Genomic DNA, 20,939 nt, shown 5'->3' on the forward strand with positions numbered 1-20,939 from the left:
AAGAGTACTTTTTGTTGTGTTGTACTCCATTATAGTCTTTTATGCAATATTTACAGCATAGTGGGCATATAGATACAGTGCAAAGTGTACTGTCTCTTAAGTAGAACAAGGTGATAGTTATTTTTATTGTACCCTCAGTACTGGGGAAATAAGTAAAAACAGTACAGTCTACAATAGATTATAGTGTTTTATACAGTATTTACAGCATAGTGGGCACAGATATCGTGTAAAGAGTACTTTCTGCTATATAATACCAGATTATAATGTTTTATATAGTACTTACAGCATAGTGGACGTAGAGCTATAGTGTAAAGAGTATGCTCTGCTGTTTAGTACTATATTATAGTGTGTTATACAGTACTCAAAGTGCAATGGACATAGATATAGTGTAACGAGTATTTTCTGCGGTGTAATACCAAATTATACTGTTTTATACATTACGTACAGTGGACATATAGAGACAGTGTGAAGAGTACTTTGTGCTATGTAGTACTAGATTATAGTTTTTTTTACAGTACTTACAGCGCAGTGAAGATATAGGTACCGTGGAAAGAGTACTGTCTCGTATGTAGTACCAAATGGTAGTTACTTTATTGTACCCTCAGTAGTGCATAATTAGTAAACAACAGTAGAGTCTACAATAGATTATAGTGTTTTATACAGTACTTACAGTGCAGGGAGATATAGCTACAGTGTAACGAGCATTCTCTGTTATGTATTACTAGATTATAATGTTTTATGCAGTAGTTACAGCACAGTGGGGATATAGGTAGAGTGTAAAGAGTCCTGCCTGTTATGAAGTACTAGTTGGCAGGTATTACATTGTACCCCCAGTACTGGATAATTAGTAAAAACAGTACAGTGTACAATATATTATAGTGTTTTATACAGTACTTACATCATAATGGATATACATAGTGTAAGAGTACTTTCTCTTGTGTTGTACTAGATTATAGTCTTTTATACAGTACTTACAGCATAGTGGGCATATATATATATATATATACAGTGCAAAGTGTACTGTCTCTTATGTAGAACCAGATTATAGTTATTTTATTGTACCCTCAGTACTGGGAAATTAGTAAACACAGTACAGTGTACAATATATTGTACTTACAGCGTAATGGACATACTTGTGTAAAGAATACTTTCTGTTGTGTTGTACTAGATTATAGTATTTTATACAATACTTACAACATAGTGGGAATTTTGATACAGTGCAGTGAATACAGATATAGTGTAAAGAGTGCTTTCCGCTGTGTAATACCAAATGATACTGTTTTATACATTACTTACAGTGCAGAGAACATAGAGACAGTGTAAAGAGTACTTTCTGCTATGTAGTACTAGATTATAGGTTTTCTACTGTACTTACAGCACAGTGAGGATACAGGTACAGTGTAAAGAGTACTGTCTCTTATGTAGTTCCAGATGGTGGTTATTTTATTGTACCCTCAGTAGTGGATAATTAGTAAACAACAGTAGAGTCTACAATAGATTCTGGTGTTTTATACAGTACTTACAATAGAGTGGACATATAGATACAGAATAGAGTACCTTCTGCTATGTAGTATCAGATTATAGTGTTTTATAGAGTACTTACAGAGTAATGGACATACATAGTGTAAAGAGTACTTTCTACTACTTAATACTAGAGTATATAGTTTTATACAGTACTTACAGCATAGTGGACATAGAGCTATAGTGTAAAGAGTATGATCTGCCTTGTGATACTAGATTATAGTGTGTGATACATAGTTACGGCACAGTGGAGATATAGGTTGAGTGTAAAGAGTACTGCCTGTTATGAAGTACTAGTTGGCAGTTATTACATTGTACCCTCAGTACTGGGTAATTAGCAAAAACAGTAGTTTACAATAGATTATAGTTTTTATACAGTATTTACAGCGTAATGGACATACATAGTGTAAAGAGTACTTTCTATTGTGTTGTACTAGATTCCAGTCTTGTATCCAGTACTTACAGCAGAGTGGGCATATAGATACAGTGCAAAGTTTACTGTCTCTTATGTAGAACCAGGTGATAGTTATTTTATTGTACCCCCAGTACTGGGAAATTAGTAAAAACAGTAAGTCTACAATAGATTAAAGTGTTTTATACAGTACTTACAGCATAGTGGGCACAGATATAGTGTAAAGAGTACTTTGTGCTATGTAATATTAGATTATAATGTTTTATACAGTACGTACAGCATAGTGGACATAGAGCTTTAGTGTAAAGAGTATGATCTGCTGTGTAGTACTATATTCTAGTGTGTTATACAGTACTTACCGTGTAATGGACATAGATATAGTGTAAGGAGTACTTTCTGCTGTGTGATACCAAATTGTACTGTTTTATACATTACATACAGTAGAGTGGACATATAGATAGAGAGTAGAGTACTTTCTGCTATGTAGTACCAGATTATAGTGTTTAATACAGTACTTACAGCTCAATGGAGATATAGGTACAGTGTAAAGGGTACTGTCTCTTATGTAGTTCCAGATGGTAGTTATTTTATTGTACCCTCAGCACTGGAAAGCTTGTATAAACACCATGGTCTACAGTAGATTGTAGTGTTTTGTACAGCACTATCTTATGTCCACTACAGCGTAGTGAACGTAAGTTAGATAAAATAAATTGTGAACGTATTTTCCTTATTTTGTGCCTGCAGATCTGCAGTTGTAGTTGAAAGTCAACCATCTGCTTCATAAAGAGGACAGCATTCTTTTTTACTATGCCTATAGTGATGTAGGGTGCCTTTTTGGGACAATTGTCAATTATTAATAAACAAAAACATAAATCACAGCTCTGCAGGGGCTTCTGCACCTGACAGGGCTTTACAAATGAAAAAATAAATGCGAGAGCAACTTTTAGGAGCTTGCATCCTGCAGGATTTAAAGTTTGATACAATGCTGACGGTCCACAAACTGCCCCTGACAAAAACGTGAACCTTGGAAGGGTTAACTGAGTTTCACAAATTGAAGATGCCTAAAACATTTGTGGTATTTTAGGTTCTTTCAAAGCTCATGGTATTCTAGCTTCTTCCAAACTAGTTTCCACTTCCTATATACGAGGTGCCATTTCAGGGTTTAGTTTACATCAGTAATTGATCAGTGTACAAAAAACCGACATACAATAAGATGGAATGTGCTAATGTCCACACACTGTATGGATCTGGGGCCAGATGTAGGTAGAAATGGGTTTGCGAGTCGCAAATTGTGAGTCGGAGCGACTCGCAATTTGTGAGTCGCAAACTCATATGCAGAATGGTGTCGCAAGGGGGTCGCAAAGACCCACCTCGTTAATATTAATGAGGTGGGTCGCAATTTGCGACCCCCTTGCGATTCCCTGCACTCACAGGGATGATGGCCTGCTGGAGACAGCAGACCACCATGTCTGTGACTGTTTTTTTAATAAAGCAGTTTTTTTTTTTTTTTTTTTTTGTATTGCAGCCTGTTTTCCTTAAAGGAAAACTATTTGCAATACACTTGGAAAAATTAAACCATTTGGTTTCATTTTTTCAGAGTAGGCAGTGGTCCATAGGACCACTGCCTACTCTGAAAAAATATTTTTGGAGCCATTGTCAAAGGGGAAGGTTTTGCGAATGAGTTAGCACCCACTTCACATGGGTGCTAACTGCAAATTACTTTGCGACCACGTTAGCGGTCACAAAGCAATTCTCCATCGCGGTGCGAATCGCAAATAGGAAGGGAAACACCCCTTCCTATTTGCGAGTTGCATTCCCATTTTGCGAGTCGGTAACCAAGTTACCGACTTGCAAAATGGGAATGTGCATCGCGATGCGTGTTTTGCATGGCGCAAACTGCGAATTTCGCAGTTTGCGCCATGCAAAACGTTACACACATCTGGCCCCTGGTGCTTATTTACCTCCCTTTAAAATATATTAGCTGTAGGCAGTCACAAGATGGAGCAAGAGCCACTGTTAGTATCCAAATCAGGTAACTAAGCAGATTTCAGTCTTGGCGAGTGATTGCAACAATTCAAACTTAATTACTAACTTGGGTGGCTTGACTTGCGAGGCATCACACAGACAGTAGTCCAGCATCTCTCCTGAAGACCAAGTGATTTGCTTCAGATTCCAGTTCTTCAATGACAGATGAGTTATTTGTGGTCTCCAATTACTAGCAGCGGTCAACTACAGCAAGCAGATCGTCTTCTTTCTTTTTTAAAACTTTATTTTATGTCATTTTAATCTGCAGGAAGCAGCTCTTTGATGGCAATTTCCTATTTAGACGTAAAATCAAGTACAGTAAGACCAACTGAGAACAGTGGAGTGAGGGGCACTGAATGCAACTGAACGGGATGAACAGGACAAAACATTAAGGTAAAAAGAAGAGCGTAGGCAAGGAGCTGTAAAAAGAGGGGATATAGAGGAGAGATGTATCAAAGCAAACTCTTAAAGGACACGTAAGTGCACTGGAAGAAGGAGGACCAAATTTACAGAAAAGGTGAAAAGATGCAAATGGAGCGACACCAAAATATGGGTGAGAATAAACACAGGAAAGCTGACAGGAAGAGTAAAGACGGTAGTTCTGGTTTTGTAAAAGGAGGGGGGCGAGAGATCAAGAAAGTGAAAACAGCAAAATGAAAGAGACAATATAAAATCAGTGGGGAAACATAAAACCTGCAAAGATGAGAGGAGAAACAAAGCAAAAGCAAAAATCAGAGAAAGAGACGAGAGCAAGAGAAGGGGTGGAACAATAAGAGAGCTACAAAAGAGGTGAGAGGAAAATTATAAAGGGCCTGTCTATTTTTTTTAAACACATTCCTGTAGATTGAAATTCTGATCTGTATAAAGATTGCCAGGAATATTCAAATCAAGTAAAGACATTGAGCTGAGACTCTGAATGAGAAATGTGCTAACATTCGCACCAACAATTTTCAGTTCTGTTAAGGACACAGAGGCTCAGATTATACTTCTTTCGTAACTACTCAAAATTACAGCAGCCAATAAAAAACAGTAAACGCAAACTATATATCCAAAGATGCTCTGTTCACCAAACTCACCAATCATGGCTCACAGGTCCATGCAAATACCATCAACACTATCTTGGCAGCCTCTTTCTTTCCTCAAACAACATCCTTAAGAACTTTGGCATTGAACAAATCAGCTGAATCCGGGGCGAACTCCATCGGATGTCGTCAAACTCTGAGCAACGGCTCAGCCAGCGACTGAAGCGTGAAACTCCAACTTCTCAGACGATATGCCAATGTCCCCAATCCGTTTTCTGATTAGATCCTAAAAGGAGAAAAATACGGCACCATAATAACCATTTATCATCCCTATCAGTAAGCGGATGAGAAAAAACAAAGAAATTAGACAAATTACATTTCAGAAATATACGACATTCACAAAAGATCAATATGCCTGGCTAGGATAATCCTTGTCTCAGTTTCCTTGATAGAAATGAAAATTCTTGGTGCGAATGCTAGCAAATATTTAATTCAATGTCAGGACCGGAGGATCCGGTTATGCTAGTTTAAAGCTGATTATACCACTGAGGCAATATCATCCACAGGTTTATAATAGAATTGTTTCAATGTTGTATCATATGCCCAATCAGCTGGCTTCATAGTATTGCTAATAGTAGAACCTAATTAAAATGACTTGGATGCCATGGCACCTCAAACTGAATGAGCACCAAACACCTGAACTTCAATGCCAGCTTCAACCATTACTGATTTTGAACATCTGGCAATTGTTGCAGCTGAAACCAGTTTAAAAGGCTTTTGTAAATAAAGTAATGATTGACCTGAAACATCACTTCTGAGTGCACAAGTTCAATTTTCATACTTCTTTAAAATTTGACCACACATAGGCCCTCATTCCAACATTGACGGGCGGCGGAGGCCGCCCGTCAATGTTGCGTGTCAGGAATACCGCTCCGCGGTCCAGAGACCGCGGAGGGTATTCCAAGTTTTCCCCTGGGCTGGCGGGCGGCCGCCGAAAGGCCGCCCGCCAGCCCAGGGGAAAACGACCTTCCCACCATGAAGCCGGCTCGTAATCGAGCCGGCGGAGTGGGAAGGTGCGACGGGTGCTACTGCACCCGTCGCGTATTTCACTGTCTGCTATGCAGACAGTGAAATACATTTTGGGGCCCTCTTACGGGGGCCCCTGCAGTGCCCATGCCGTTGGCATGGGCACTGCAGGGGCCCCCAGGGGCCCGCGACTCCCCCTCCCGCCATCCGGTTCCCGGCGGGAGAACCGCCAGGAACTGGATGGCGGGAGGGGGAGTCGGAATCCCCAAGCCGGCGCAGCAAGCTGCGCCGGCTTGAAGGATTCCTTGGGGGCAGCGGGAAACCGGCGGGAGTCAGAATGCCCCGCGGGGCACCGCCGGCCTGTCGGCGGTGCCACCGCGTCCCGCGGCCCTGGCGGAAGTAATCCTCCAGGGTCGTAATGACCACCATAATTTGTCATTAAGAGGGAATGCATAATAGTAAATACATTCTGAAAAGGTTTTAGTTCTTCAGGAGTTAATACTCAACCTGCAAGATGCAGATCTTTCACATCTGAAGACCTCCTACATGCAGTGAGACATGACACCATGGCTAGTTTAGCTGACAGTTGTTTTCTGGTCAGTTGTTCATTATTAGGTCATCTGTTGAAAAGATCCAGGACCAAGTTTACATCCCATAAAAATTAAAAAATGTTGGTTTGGGAGGATGTGAAACTCTGATGCCGTTAAGAGGTTTACAGAATACTGGATGCATACCTACTGGATTTTTGTCAACCCGAACATGGCCTTCTGAAATGGCAGAATGAAAATTGTTTACTGACTTGTAAGGTAGACCCTTGGTTGCCTTCTGAGACAGGAAATGTACAATATCTGAGATCTCTGTTGCCACAGGATCCAGATGCCATTCCAAGCACCAACCCAACCAGCATCTCCACGCTGAAGAATATTGCTTTCTGGTACAGGGAGCCCATGCCTGTTTAATTCTGAAGCTGCATCCGAAATGCCTGGCACACACAGCTGTTGCTGGAAAGCATCCATGCCACCAGGAACAGCTGCTCTGAGACAACCATTGGGTGCTGCAATCTCTATTAGTAGGGGTGATTTGGTACCCCCTAACTTGATGTATCAAGCCGCTGATATATTGTCCTTTCTGAGCAGAATGCAACAAGACATCTTTTGGGGGGAGACAGTCCTGATGGCAAATGACCTGGCCAGTAACTCCAGACAATTGATGTACAAGCTTAACTCCTGAAGGGACCATCTGCTCCCTGTAGAAACATCTCAGCAACAAGCTCCCCAGTCCCATCAGCTGGCATCTGACTCTATAACTTCTTCTGGTCGGGACCCGAAGATCGCTCTGCCATTCCAAGCGTCCACATGTCCCAACCACCATTGGAGTTCTGCTCATGCCTTGTCTGTCATAGGAACTTTCTCTGAAAAAGCTAGACGGACCATCTAGTCCCTTATTTGCAGTAAGTCTGTCAACAGAAGGATACCTTCCATCTTGAAATGTTGGTATACAATGTAAAAATGGTACTTCTTTAGGTTTAACACCAACAGGGGTGTGGAATTTATTAAAATATCTACTTGTCCAGGGGACAGGTTGCTTCTCAAATCTACTTGTCCTGTTAAAAGATCTACTTGTCCCTTTGGTGCCATGTAGTGTGGCGACAAATTATGGCAGCAATTAATAGCCTCTCTGATTATGCCAGGGCTACTACCATAGTAGGGCTTGAATACTTGCAGTTTCAATCCCTACTGCAGCAATTTCCTTATTTTGCCACCTTTCTGCAGATCTGCATACTGGGGCTGGAGGAAGCAGTAAGCAATAGTTCCAGGGCTGGAATGCCTTTGAGTCTGCAAACCTACTAACCTGCATGTTTTAAAGATTTTTACCAGCTTCTCTCTAATATTTTCCCATAATAAGAAAGGTTGGACATTTACTCCTGACAATGGCAGAATTAGAACTTCTTCCAGGGTTGGGAAGAAAGTGGCTGGAGGGAAAATGAACTTGCAAATGCTCAATAGATTTTCACATGAGCAAATCTACACATCGTATTTACCCATGCTAAAATACAGTTCACAAATATTTTATAGGGTTACGACATATACCATGGGTGCACTTTTGTGACTTTCTTTAAGAATTTGGGGCCACATGTAGGTAGGTTCAGATTTGTGACCTTCAAATTGCGAGTCGCAAATCCGAATGTAGGATTGTGTCCTTGACACCATCTGTGATTCGCAAGGGCTTCGCAAATGCCCACCTGATGAATAATCATGAGGTGGGTCGCAATTTGCGACCCCCCCCCCCCTCGCGAATGGTGGCCTGCTGGAGACAGCAGACCACCATGTCTGTGACTGCTTTTCAATAAAGCAGTTTTTTGGGTTGTTTTTGTAATGCAGCCCGTTTTCCTTAAAGGAAAACGAGATGCATAACAAAAACGAAAAATGAAACGTTTTTGTTTCATTTTTTCAGAGCAGGCAGTGGTCCTTAGGACCACTGCCTGCTCTGAAAAAATGTTTACAGTGACATTCACAATGGGGAAGGGGTCCCATGGGGACCCCTTCCCTTTTGCGAAAGTGTTAGCACCCATTTGAAATGGGTGCAAACTGCGATTGGTTTGCGCCCGCGTTCGCGGTCACAAAACAATCCTACATTGCACTGCGAGTTGCAATTAGGAAGGGAACACCCCTTACTAATTGCGAGTCGCAAACCCGTTTTGTGATTCGGTAACCAGGTTACTGAATCGCAAAACTGGGTTTGTGCATCGCAATGTGCTTTTTGCATGTCGCAAACAGCGAAAGTCGCTGTTTGCGACATGCAAAAAGCTACCTATATGTGGGTCTTGGTCCCTAATTAGGTCTGGTGTTAACAAAGACATTTTGTTTTTATTAAACTTCTATTTCTCTCTCTTTCGGCTGGCTTTACTGTGAGTGATCGCATTCTGCTCTTCCACAAGGAGCATATTGCCACACAAAGTAGTTTTGTTCAGTGTCAGGAACTACAGTGACGTAACGAAACTGGAGGGTGCCCCTTTGCAAAGAACATGGAGGAATCCCCTCTCCAGACTCACTCAGGGCAGGTGCTGTGCTGGAGGGGCCCCCTGGAGGGCGGCTGCGGGGCCTTTGTTATGCCGCTGGTGGCAACGTGTGCTTTAAGAGTTCAGAAACTTTTTGGGGGGGTTTTGCCAATGTTTGTTACAATGTTGAGGTCCTGGTAGCTCCCACAACAATAAAGTGTTACAAAAGCCATGTCAAAACAAGACACGCATTGATGAAACTAAAAGACTTATAAAAATATGTCAGATCAGTTGGCTTTGTCAGTGTTTGTTTATTTTCATGCTTCCCATAATCGTGTTGAAAATGGTTACACTGATTTTCCATTAAAAATATTTTTGGGAAATACTAGCATGCATCAACACATTTTACTAAATGACACTTCATTTGCATATAATCAGAGAGCATTCTGGGAGCATTATACTTAGCCTCTTAGCCTAAACTTTTCAAACATGTGTGTACACGTTTTTTTATTTTTTGTACTGGAACCAACGTGAGTAGTGAAGTGTGACCTTAAAACATTTATTTACAGCACTCACCCTAATAATGAAGGATTCAAATAATGAACCATAAATACAAGTTCGAACAGCATTATCTTTTGGAAACACATTATCTCAACTGCAGAGAATTCCACTCTCTGTAAACAGGCAGCCAAAGGGTTTGTTATGCAGGGGGTTGGGCCTACTTGTCCCAAGGACAAAGTAAACATAAAATCTTGTTGCCCTTGACCCCAAACAAGATGTCCCGGGCGTCGGGCGATAGGAATTCCACATCCCTGCACCAATCTGTGACCTCCACCTCTTTTTTGAACCAAGAAGATGTTGCGGCAGAAGCCTGAAAGATGAGGATTGCAGTAAGCCACCACATGCTTCTGCAGCAAATCTTGAATTTTGGCATCTATAAAATGTGACTCTTGTAGGGAAAAATGCAGAGGAGGAGGAAGCATGAGCTGTTGGGGAGTTTTGATAGAATTCTAGTTTGAATTGTGAACAGTTTGTAATACCCATGCATCCTGAGTAACAAGACTACAGTTTTGAAGACAAAATCGAATGCAGCCACCCAACTGAACCTGGTAAGGGTCAAAGACCCTTACCTGAAGAGTAAGTAGACTGCAAGTTGTTTTTGGAACTCCCACGGTTAAAACGGTTGCAGGACATGAAGAAGGTCCCTCCCCTAGTGAAGTCCTGCCAAGCTCCTTGTCCACAACTGAATGAACCTCTTTGAGGGACTTGGAAGTATTGGTGGCCTGGCAAGCACCTCCTGCCTCACCCGCCCAACAAGGCCAGCGTGGAACACCTTTTTTAGGTTGGTTTGTGCCTTGTCCAGCGCAGTGAACGTGGTGAAATACTTAGCTATATATTTAACAAATCAATCACCGAACAGGCAGCGGTCTACAAAGGGACCCGCATTTGCAAAAGCTAGTTCTGTCAAGTTGGAATCTATGCATAATAGGAGGGATTTCAGTCTTTTAAAGGACAGGGCGCAATTATCATTTCCTAATAGGCATGTGGCCCGCTGGGTCCATTCGGCCAGGATGTCGGGGTTAATGGTCGTGCCAGTCTCTGTGGCCACAAGGGCCATTATAAGAGTCTTAGCTAATGGACCAGCAAGATCTAACATCTTATCTTGGCAGCACACCAAGTGCGGTCTATCCCCCTTTTAGGGTCCTTGGCAAATTTCTTCAGGAAAGTCAGCATCCTAGAGTCTATTTCGGGAGTCTCTGCAACTTTATCTGGAAGATCCGGTCTTGGGCACTCAGCCCTTAGTCTGTTGCGGACTTCCTAGTCAAGTCCTTTTTACAACTTGTCATGTATATAATCTGCAACCCCCGGAGTGGGGGTCCAGTCCAGTCAGATGATCTGGGATGGACAAAATCCTCTGGATTAAAATTAAAAGGAGTGGAAGGGGGAAGAGATGAGGCACGAGGTCTAGGGGAAGAGGATTTCTTTGACTTATTTCACTTCGAGATGACGTCTTGATCGGAGTGCGCAGAGTCACTGCTTGTGGAATCTGAATCTGTACAAGTCTTGGATTTAGAAGAAGACCCTTTGGATGTAGAAGGGGCAGAACAATATGTGTGATCCTCATAAGAATCCTGGGAGAGGGCAGATAAGGCATCAGAATGAGGCCAGTTAGACGACTTGCCTTTTGCTTTCCGAGGTAGATCAGAACCTCCTTAGCCGGCTTTGGATCAGCTTGTTGATCATAGCCTTGCCGTTGGGCAAACAATTAAATTTGGGCTGTAATAGGTTTTAATGCCGTCGCCAGTGCTTGGTTACCAGAGAGAGGAACTGCAGCCTCTAGTGCCATGTTGACTGATTACTGTACTGAAGCATCAAGTGCCTCGGCCAGTTCGTCCTCCATGTGAAGACCTTGATCAGCTTCCTCATAATAGCCATATTCCTCCTCCCCATTGGTGCCCAGTTGGCCATCTTTGACATAGATATCAGATTATAGATTTGTATAGCCTAGTGTACTTTGAAGGGCTGCTAAGGGATATAAAATCACAGATTTGTATAGCCAAGTCTACCCTGAGAGGATAATAAAGGGGGAGCCAACCTCCAAGTGCAAAAGAGTTAAACAAGTCAGGCTCCTCAGCATGTGCTGTAATTCAAAATTATTGCAGCCCTTGCCAAGAAACACTTTCGGCATCTGGGAGAGCAAGAAAGTTAAGTATTCTGGGTGTGCACTCCGCTCCTTTGAGAGGGCAAAGCCCAATTATTACAGCCTATGCAGGTGTGGGCCCGTGCAGATGGTAAAAGAGGCTGGGCGGTGCAGAGCGTTTAAAGAACGTGTTGACGAGGAGAAGTAGAAATGGAACTGCGCACCACCCAATCGGCTATGTTTATGTAGCCCAGTTGGGCTGTGTACGCATGTCTGCGCTCTGCAACTCAGGCCCGATGAGGGGAGGCTCTGAGGAGGTGGCCACTGCTGACAAGCATGGTCTGCCATGCAAATACCCGTCTGGGATGAGAGGGAATATTTAGTCAATATTCAAGGGCACTGTTGTGCGCAGTCACGAAGATCGCGCGACAAACACCAGAGTTGGGTAAGAGGAAAAGGGGAACTAGTCAATATTTAAGGTCTCTGCTGCGTGTGCGGCTATAAATACCTCAAAGTGTTGAGAATCAAAGGAGAGTTAAGGGAAAAATAAAGCACTGCGGCGCATGTAACCACACGAGGTGAAGCGAGCGATCTCATATAACAGAACAATAATAATAGTGCTCAGTTTCACCTGCATATAATGCGATAAAGTCTCAACAAATACAATAGCACTTATCTTGACTGCTGAGCAGCAAAAAAGAGGCTGCCAAAATGGTACTGATTGTATTTGTATGGACTTGTGAGCCATGATTGGTAGGCTTGGTGGTCAGAGCATTTTGGGATATGTAGTTTGTTTACTTTTTTTATTGGCTGCTGTAATTTTGAGTAGTAATAAAAGAGATGCATAATTGGAGCCTCTGGTCCTGACTTAAAATATGTTTCCTTACGATTCTAAAGTACACACATTGGGCATTATTGGGCTAAAAGTGAGGGCTAGGAGCTCAAAGCTCATTTCTATTAATTTCGAAGTCTAATATTTAATTTTGAGAATCACAGTGCTTCACTTTTTGTTTTGTTCATCTGACAGCAGCGGTGAGTCCAGAACCAAGCCCTCGCAACGTACAGAATGAAACGTCAGAGCAGCAACCGGCTCCTGAAGGAAGAGTCACAAGAAGAGCCTTTCGAGATGGTATGTCAGCTGATACGTCAAGCACTTCAGTTTTCAAATATATACCATCTTGGCCAATAGGAATGTATGGTAGTCATCAAGTGAAAGCAAACCAGTAGCCGTCATGACCTGAGGCTGTAGATGCCAAGTTTACAGTTTGCTTACTTAAGACATTTGCATGTTTTCATTGTGGGTTAGATGTGCTGTTTCAGTGCTGTATGTGTGACACTGTTAGTAACACTTTATGTATAACAAAGCAGACTTGCTCACATAAGTCAAATTTATCAAATGATCCCGAGTTTGTCCAATGTAATGGTCTAGAAACAGACTTAAAACCATGGTAACAATTTTAAAGTGCTTCTCCTCTGGGGATGAGGGCAACAAGTTGCGTCCACTCATGTGAGAGCTACCTGTTAACCACAGGCCAGCCAACAAGAAGGATCATAGATGATCCAGCATCTGACTTCCACTTCGAAACATCTCCCATCTGATCTGAACACAGAAACGTCCACACGCAGCCCCAATATTTAAACTATTTGAGGGATTGAATAAAGCCGTCTTCATGTGACATAGGGTTTCACATTCAAATATATTAAAAAATAATGGTCTTATTACTAACATAGTTATTGAAGTCTTTGTAACTTTTTACAGCAAGAAATTCTTAAATATATTATTAGAACAATATTGTAGACCTGGTTTAGAGGGTACCAGGGCAATCAAGGATTACTGCGCTTTAGGGCTGGTGATTTCAGTCATTTAACACTGTGTTCCAAGCCCTGCCCTGTGACCTGAAACTAATTACCACGTAGCCCTCTGCAGATCCCGACTCTCAGAGTAGCAAGGCAGAGAACCAAATGGTCTTATCAAAGAATTGGTGTGTGCTAAGTATTCAGATCAAAGAAAACTGGGGTGACAGAAAACAGGTGGACAAAACAGCCCAAGACTTCTACTCAGCTGTGGGGTCGGTGACAAGGTTCACTCTCTAGTGAGCCACCCTTCTCACCCTCTTGCAACAAGTCAGTGCGGAGCTCGCTGTCATTGACTTTCTCAGAGACTCCAGGGATAGTTATCAAGTACTTCCTGCAGAGGTATGGTTTCAGCCATTTGATATGGAAGACCCCTTGGACATAAATGACAAAGCATGTTAGTGATGGCCCATTACAGAGCGGTTTACTGCTGCTCATTTTTTTTTAGCTGAAACCAAAGCCCTGTCAACAACTTAATGCTTCTTTTGGCCAGAGAATTGCGTTCCTTCCACCCAACCCCCACCAAGATCACTTGAGGCCCACCTCTGGGGCCACCCACAGTTTGAAGTCTCCTGGATTAGTATTATATAAAGTTGATTCCCATCTTGCAGAAATTCCAAAGGTGTCTTTGTCACGTCTCTGGCCTTGATGCTGGCTTGATAACCCAGAAAAGCCTGACAGAACCTCTTTGCAGCCTGGTCAGTTGCCACCATTACTTTGGCATAACTTACATTTTGAGTCATTACATCATGGTCAATACATCGGGAGTCGCTACAATGTAGGGATGTCTTCCTGCCTATACATTGGAGTCCTTTACTTTGTAGGTTAGAGCGTATTTAATCATTGAATGTAGATAATGCATTTTACAATGTGTGTATGTCACCGCTGTGTATTTATAGTTAGCCCAGAGTTTCCATAGGAAGAGCCTTTTTTTGTTTCACTAATAACATTGGTGAGTCAGCACAAACCTTTCCCAAGATAAGTTCATCCGCCTCTGCTCTTTCATGGAATGGAAAGTTTCACGCTTGGCCTTCAGACTGAGGCAGAGAAAAAGGGTGTCCTAAAACATTGATTTTTTCATGTTAATTCCCATAGTTAACATTGACCTCTGATTAAAAAAAAAAAACAATCTGCCAAACATAATTACACAAACTTAGTCAGAAAGCTAGTAAGTTTAATAAGCTTGCTTTTTGTGGTTTGGTGTAAATCTGCTTAGCCGTTTTCGAGAAATTAGCATTAACATAGGGGCATCGCTTGGGCTTGAATGGGTTACCAAGTTAGGTATATCTGAGGACTGGTCCTGTGGGAGTCCCGTGGTACAGAAAATTCAAAACTGGGGCCTTTTGAATGACAGAGGGAGCTTGTTCTCTTGTCTGCCACTTCAGTACAGCGATGTCAAGCGGTCTGATAGGCTCTCCAGAAAATATTGCAGATACCATTAAAGGACTAGGGGAGTCTACCCGTGGATCCTCAAAAAGCCTAAACATTGGTATAAGGGAAAATCCAGATGGACATTACCAGAGAAGGTACATTTAAATGAAAAATAGTCTCCAGTACCCTGGAACCCGGCGCAGCACTCCGGTGAGTTGCCACAGTGCTCCTGCGGGTGCTGCTGTTCAGGCGTACCCTGGATGGTACTGCGGTGCCGTGCAAGCTTCCCCAGGGGGCAGGCCCTGAGGCTTACCCTCCCGTGACTGCGCCAACCCTTCTATGCATGGCTGAAGGCTGTGCGAAGGAAGGGGTCGGTCACCCCTGGGAGCGCTGTGTGGAGGACCTGACCAGAGGATACCAGCAGGGGAGTTGGACAGCTGCAGCGGGGTTGGGTGCGAGGCTTGGCCAAGGGCGGTGTGCAGCGGGAGCTTTTGCTTTAGTTTGCCTGTGGGGTTGAGTGTATGCTCAAGATTGAATATGGTTAAAAAATACTAGAAATTTACAGAACAAATAAAGGTTAAGGTGACCTTACAGGTGCTGAAATGAGATAAAAACGACCATTAAAAACCCCAAAAATGAAAACCACAGGTTATAGCTTACTGACAAACTATAATTTCCACCCCTGAGAGGCACTGCTTTTGACCTCACATAGTACATCACTTGTGGCATGTTAAATGACATTCTTGATGACATCACCGATGATGTCAAATAACATCACCGATGACCCCATCCAGTCATTGTCACAGCGTCCTGTAGTGTTTGTGCACATGATGTAGTTCAGCACGCTACACCTGTGGCCAATTTTCTGTCCCCAGTCATGATAATGAACATAACCTTTTACCGCACGCAGGACACAGCAAATCTGTCAATGCACCCATGTTTGGGGGGTACTGGTATTCCCCATCCTAACAAACGAAATGCCTTCACATACAATAGTGGGGTGATCCTTTTTTAATCACCCCCAAAAACTAGTTTCTTCTCTATCCATCTTAACAAGATTATCCTCTTAAAGACTTGACGTGACCTTCAATTTTAGATCCAAGCGGTTTAAAGGTTTGCTTTTAACACTGAAAAGATACTCGCTGCCAGGCCCTGTGGGTAATCCTCTGTAGTTTGTTAAAATACACTACATACGTTCCAGAGATGAGCACAACGGCATAAAACCATAGAGCCATGATTACAACCCCAGTGATAGATAAACCAACTCTAGGTAGACCAGCCCGCATTCTAAATCAAACACACAAAAGGTGATGGGAGAATGCTTGCAATGAGTCTAACCACAGGCAATCGCTCAGGCTAGCAGTCCAACCTATCATTCTTTTGCACACCATCCCACCTCAGTTTGGGACCAGCCATATGAAACTTAGTCTTAACGTTGCTTCATAAGGAACAGTTCAGTGGATCAGGAGTAATATCATTAGGCTCGCGGTCTAAAACCACAGACCAAGATGTCTGAAAAATATATATAAACACTGTAAAACCATACTACCTAATCCAAAACTATAGCTTGCTGCCCAGTCTTAACCATATTATTAAACACATATCTATATACTGCATAAAACACTAATCACTGAGCTGGTAAAATGAAGCAAGTAATTCTGATTATACGTCCCATATCATGCCTTCAGACAGCACAAGGACAAACACTTGAAATAAACAACACACACACATTCCTGTTGACCAAGAGAATGTGGGGTGTGGAAGTTGGGGTGTTGTGGAGGAACCTGTAAGGTGGATGGTTTCTCGATCTCGAGGAAAGCGGCTGCAGAAGAGACGGCCGATTTCAGGGTGGAGTGTTTCAGGGTTGATCTGCCCGCCCTCCACTGGGGAAATAAACTGATATTTGATTTACTGGATTATTGTGATTCCTAGGAGAGCTTACATTTGATTTACTGGATTGTTGTGATTCTTAGGTGAGCCTACACAACAGTGATTTCTTTTTTTTTGTGTGTTTTTCAGTTCTTTAGTGAACACATAGTCAAATCATAGTCAAAACAGGCATACCCGGTACAGCAGATTAAGAGACAGCAGTCACAGGAGGATAATAGGAGCTCGATTCATGGCAATACAATGACACCCCTTATGCGTCCGCTTGGGGACCCGACTCTGAGAAGATGGATTGGGCGACAACCTAGACAGGGAGAATGTATGCAAAGTGGGGACTAGGGGGCATGAAACATGACTCCCGGTGCAGTGAGGGAGGAGGCGGGTGTCTCGTGCAAGTGTCTTGTTCGCAATGGTATGACAATGATTCTCCTAAACTCTGCCTAGGCGTGGTGGGGATGCGCCGAACAGTGATTTCTGTGCCTATTCACCAAAATGCCAACACATGGCACAATATCTCAAAAGACCCTATAACTTGGGAACTGTCTATTGCTTTCCCAGAGTCATGTGTCAAGTGGGGTCAAAGTGTAGACCAGGCTTAAACAACTGACATGTTGTGAGTCAATAGACACATTTCAGCGGTTCTTGAATAGCAGTCATGCCTAGCTAGCTATCTGAGTTTCCCAGGCTAGGCACTGGTACCTCAGAGTTCCTCGTGGTTTCTGGAGGCAACCAGGGGCAGACTCAGATTTCCCTTCAGCACTTGAAGGGTCAGTGACAAAGCAGACCCCGAACACCTGATGTTGGTCATGACTTTTCCCCTGGGGGCAATGCTGACAGATGTTGTAGCTTCCCCACGGCAGCTGCCCCACCTTGTATCCAGACATGGGGTAGACTTCACAATAAACCTTGCAGGTCCACAGACAAATGATCTGACAAACACCTTCTTATGGACCCTCTCTCTGGGAGCCTTAGCCTGTTATATGGGAAGACCTCATAACTAGGCTTACAAGATTGTCAGCCTGGCTCACGGGGAAAATCCAAAAACTACATAGACACCAGAGGGAAAACGAGACATGGAAAGAAAGCCCACTCTCCAGATCCATGCCGTGGACGTTTCCATCCCAACAGATATTGTATTTATTGACATTAAACTTGTGACAAGGATCTGTCACCAATATTCTTATTAGACGTGCAGCTAACTTGATGTGCTGCAAAGGTATTGTGATGGTTGCCTAATCAGTCCATGTTGCTGAAACACTGCATTCTTAGTCCTGGGATTTCCTTTTATAAATGACCATCAGATGTGTTAGTCCATTGTTTTAATGCAGGTTCATCGATAGCACAGCTCACAGAAGGATTTAGGCAATGAGAGGAAAGCCCAAATTTTAAACAAGGCGACCTGTGTATGTGGATTATTCTTGCAACCATTGTAAACCATCTTTACAGAAGATATCAACTATGAACTCTAAAGAAGGTAAAGAAACCCTCTCCTAATTGTTTATGATCTGTGAGAGGTGACTAACCTTAAACATTACAGAATACAAAATGATGACTTATGTAGTTCCTGCTGTCAAATTCTGTAGTGAAAATTAGATTGTTTCCCCTCAATAAGAATTTCACTTCTAATTGTTTGTCATTAAGCCCCAATTCTGAGGTGCAGGTTAAGGCGTGGATGGGTGGAGGGTAGAGTTAAGCTTGCAGAAACCAGAACAGTTTTGAGTTCAAAATCTTAGGAAGTGTGTCCTTTTGTCCTGCATATTTCTATTGTATTTCATTATTTAAACGGTGGTCTGTCGCTGTTACAACTGAACTGACAGTACTACAGTTTGTATTGAGAGATATCATAATTTCCAGCAGAGATGTGCAAATTTACAATTCCCCGTGGGGAACCCACACTAGCTACAGTTCCAGGGCTTGATGGTATATATACAGAAGAATAAATTGGGCCATTGTTTGGGTATGGGAATTCCCACCATTTACCAACCTTTAAATCTTCATGGCGCTAACTTTAGTTCTTGAAAATCCCTATTCAGAGTTGCACTCTGATGTGCCACCTTTTGTTACGGTGCGCAGATCCTGGCGCTTGCCTCTATTCTAACATCGTTAGTGCTCTAGAGCTGACCTTTGATGTCTTTACTCCCTAAAAGGACCGCTGCTGGCTCTAAGATCCAACTGCAGAAGGATGCCGGAGAAAGCAGTGCTCTCTCCCTGACTTGGCTGGAGATGGGGAAGCTTTGCACCATGGTTATCAAGCTCATTGTTTTTCACAAGTTGCGATTAATCGCATGGAACCAAGTGCAGACAGCTTTGGGAACAAGCTCACATGTGCAAATTAACTCACATCCGTCCAGTTTTGCCAGTCCTGGCTGCGTTGCATGTCAACAGGAGGCAAAACACCAACCACAGCTCTCCTGCTGGGCCAGTCCCAAAAATCAGGCCCAGGCCATGTGCATGAGCAATTGAAATTAAAGCCCCCAATGATTGATGTAGCTGGACCGGAGGCAGCACACAGTCATCTGTACCACAGAGACAGATTTCTGCCATGAAGATTCTTAAGGAACATGCTGGCCAGCTTCTTGTGTGACAACGTCAGTGATGCACAGATTTCCTTGCAGTTAGTCTAACTGGACATGTAGCGCTTGGCAGGGCTGCCAAGAAGCAGCATCATGAAATGAAGAAGTGCAATACAGCCAAGTACACTCACAGTTCCATGCATCCTGACCATTCCCTTTACCTCGCCCTGTGTTGCTAACAGCCACCAACAATAGGCATTCTCGAATATTCCTTTCACAATGTCTTTCTGGGCTTGGAGACGTGTTAAGGCATCATTGGCAGGATAGCCCCTTTAATCTCTGGGTTACTCTCCGAGCTCAGGAGTAGCATGTTCACTGCTCAGCACACAGACTCACTCCACCTGCCCAGTCTAAGTGTGATTGTCACACTCTGTGGTGTGGATGACAATCTGTTGATATGTGACATAAGATGATGTGTGTCTTCCTCTTGTCATAAAATGCATTTGGCTGGCAATTTGGCCACATGCGAAAAGATGCGGTGCCTAGGCTCGTAACAATTGCTATATTACATGGGTCTATTTGTTTGTATTTTTAATTATAGAACTTACTTGTTTAGTTTTTTTATAACCCATTTACTTTTTTCTTGTGTTTAATGTCTTGTTTGCAGTGAGAGCTCCGATTGCCAGCTTTGCTCCAGGCTAACAGAGTGACCGAATCGCCTCTGCAGACCAGTCATTATATGACTACGGGCCTGGCATAGGTTTTGACGGAGTCACAAACATGACTGATATCCCGTCCACCTTATTACGATCACCGTAGGATATCATGGGATCATAATAAGGCAGACGGCATATCCGCCATGTTTGTGACTGAGTATTCCCCTTTGCCAAGACGTAAATCTGCATCAGGATCTTTGGTTTCATTTAGAGTTGTCCTGAGGGATCAGTAAAAAAAATTTGGTTGCCAAGTTTTAAATCCTTTACGGTACATAAATTTTTGTTGTTAAATAAACTGATCATTTGAAACAAACCTTTCTTGTGAAGTTAAGCTAGTCTACACATTAATAAATACTGAAAAAACTGTGAATTTTATATTTTATGGCAGCACTGATTCATCTTTCTACCAAGGAGAAGGATGTACCGGAAGCTGAAGTCAAACTTGTCTCTCTTCGACACCCTAGTCTTGTGTTCTCTGGAGAGTTCCATTGCAATGGTGTGGCGAGGATGATCATGGTGAAGCCGGGTATGTGAGGATCTATCCTGCAACTAAAATATACCTAAAGCCAGTATTTGCATTTCCCAACCACAAGGGTTGTATTTCAGGTGCATACCAAATATGCAGAAGAAACCAAATATTTAATCATGATTTATGAAAAACAGTTTCTTACATGTTCTCAGCATTTCTGAAATTGTGTGCCTTCTTGTGAACATTAAACATGGCGTGTTTGCGAGCACAGAAGTGTTAGGAAATGTCTCTCAGAAAAAGACTGATTTACAGTAACGTAAGTGCAGTGCGCTCGCTGTGCTCCTGGATACACCTCCTCAGCCCCCCATCTTCCTCCTCCGCACACTAACATAGGCAGCAAGGTTGCTCCCCTTGACCTTCGCAAGCGCAACCACATCGCAGGGGTTCAGAGCATCAAGTCAGTTTACCATCAGCCACATTTGTG

General features: G+C 42.9%; 1 protein-coding gene across 2 annotated transcripts in view; it reads left to right on the top strand.

The window, feature by feature from the left end:
* LOC138303512 (uncharacterized) overlaps positions 1-20,939 on the top strand; it is a 111,145-nt gene that overhangs the window by 9,324 nt on the left and 80,882 nt on the right. Inside the window, exons 2-3 of one of the 2 annotated variants that reach the window (XM_069242695.1) lie at positions 12,673-12,774; positions 20,375-20,512. In XM_069242695.1, coding sequence (XP_069098796.1) covers positions 12,673-12,774; positions 20,375-20,512 — 240 coding nt within the window. The remainder of the gene's footprint in view (positions 1-12,672; positions 12,775-20,374; positions 20,513-20,939) is intronic. The other variant, XM_069242696.1, reaches the window with a different exon arrangement.

Source organism: Pleurodeles waltl, chromosome 7 (genome assembly GCF_031143425.1).
Source record: "Pleurodeles waltl isolate 20211129_DDA chromosome 7, aPleWal1.hap1.20221129, whole genome shotgun sequence".
Lineage (NCBI taxonomy): Eukaryota > Metazoa > Chordata > Amphibia > Caudata > Salamandridae > Pleurodeles > Pleurodeles waltl.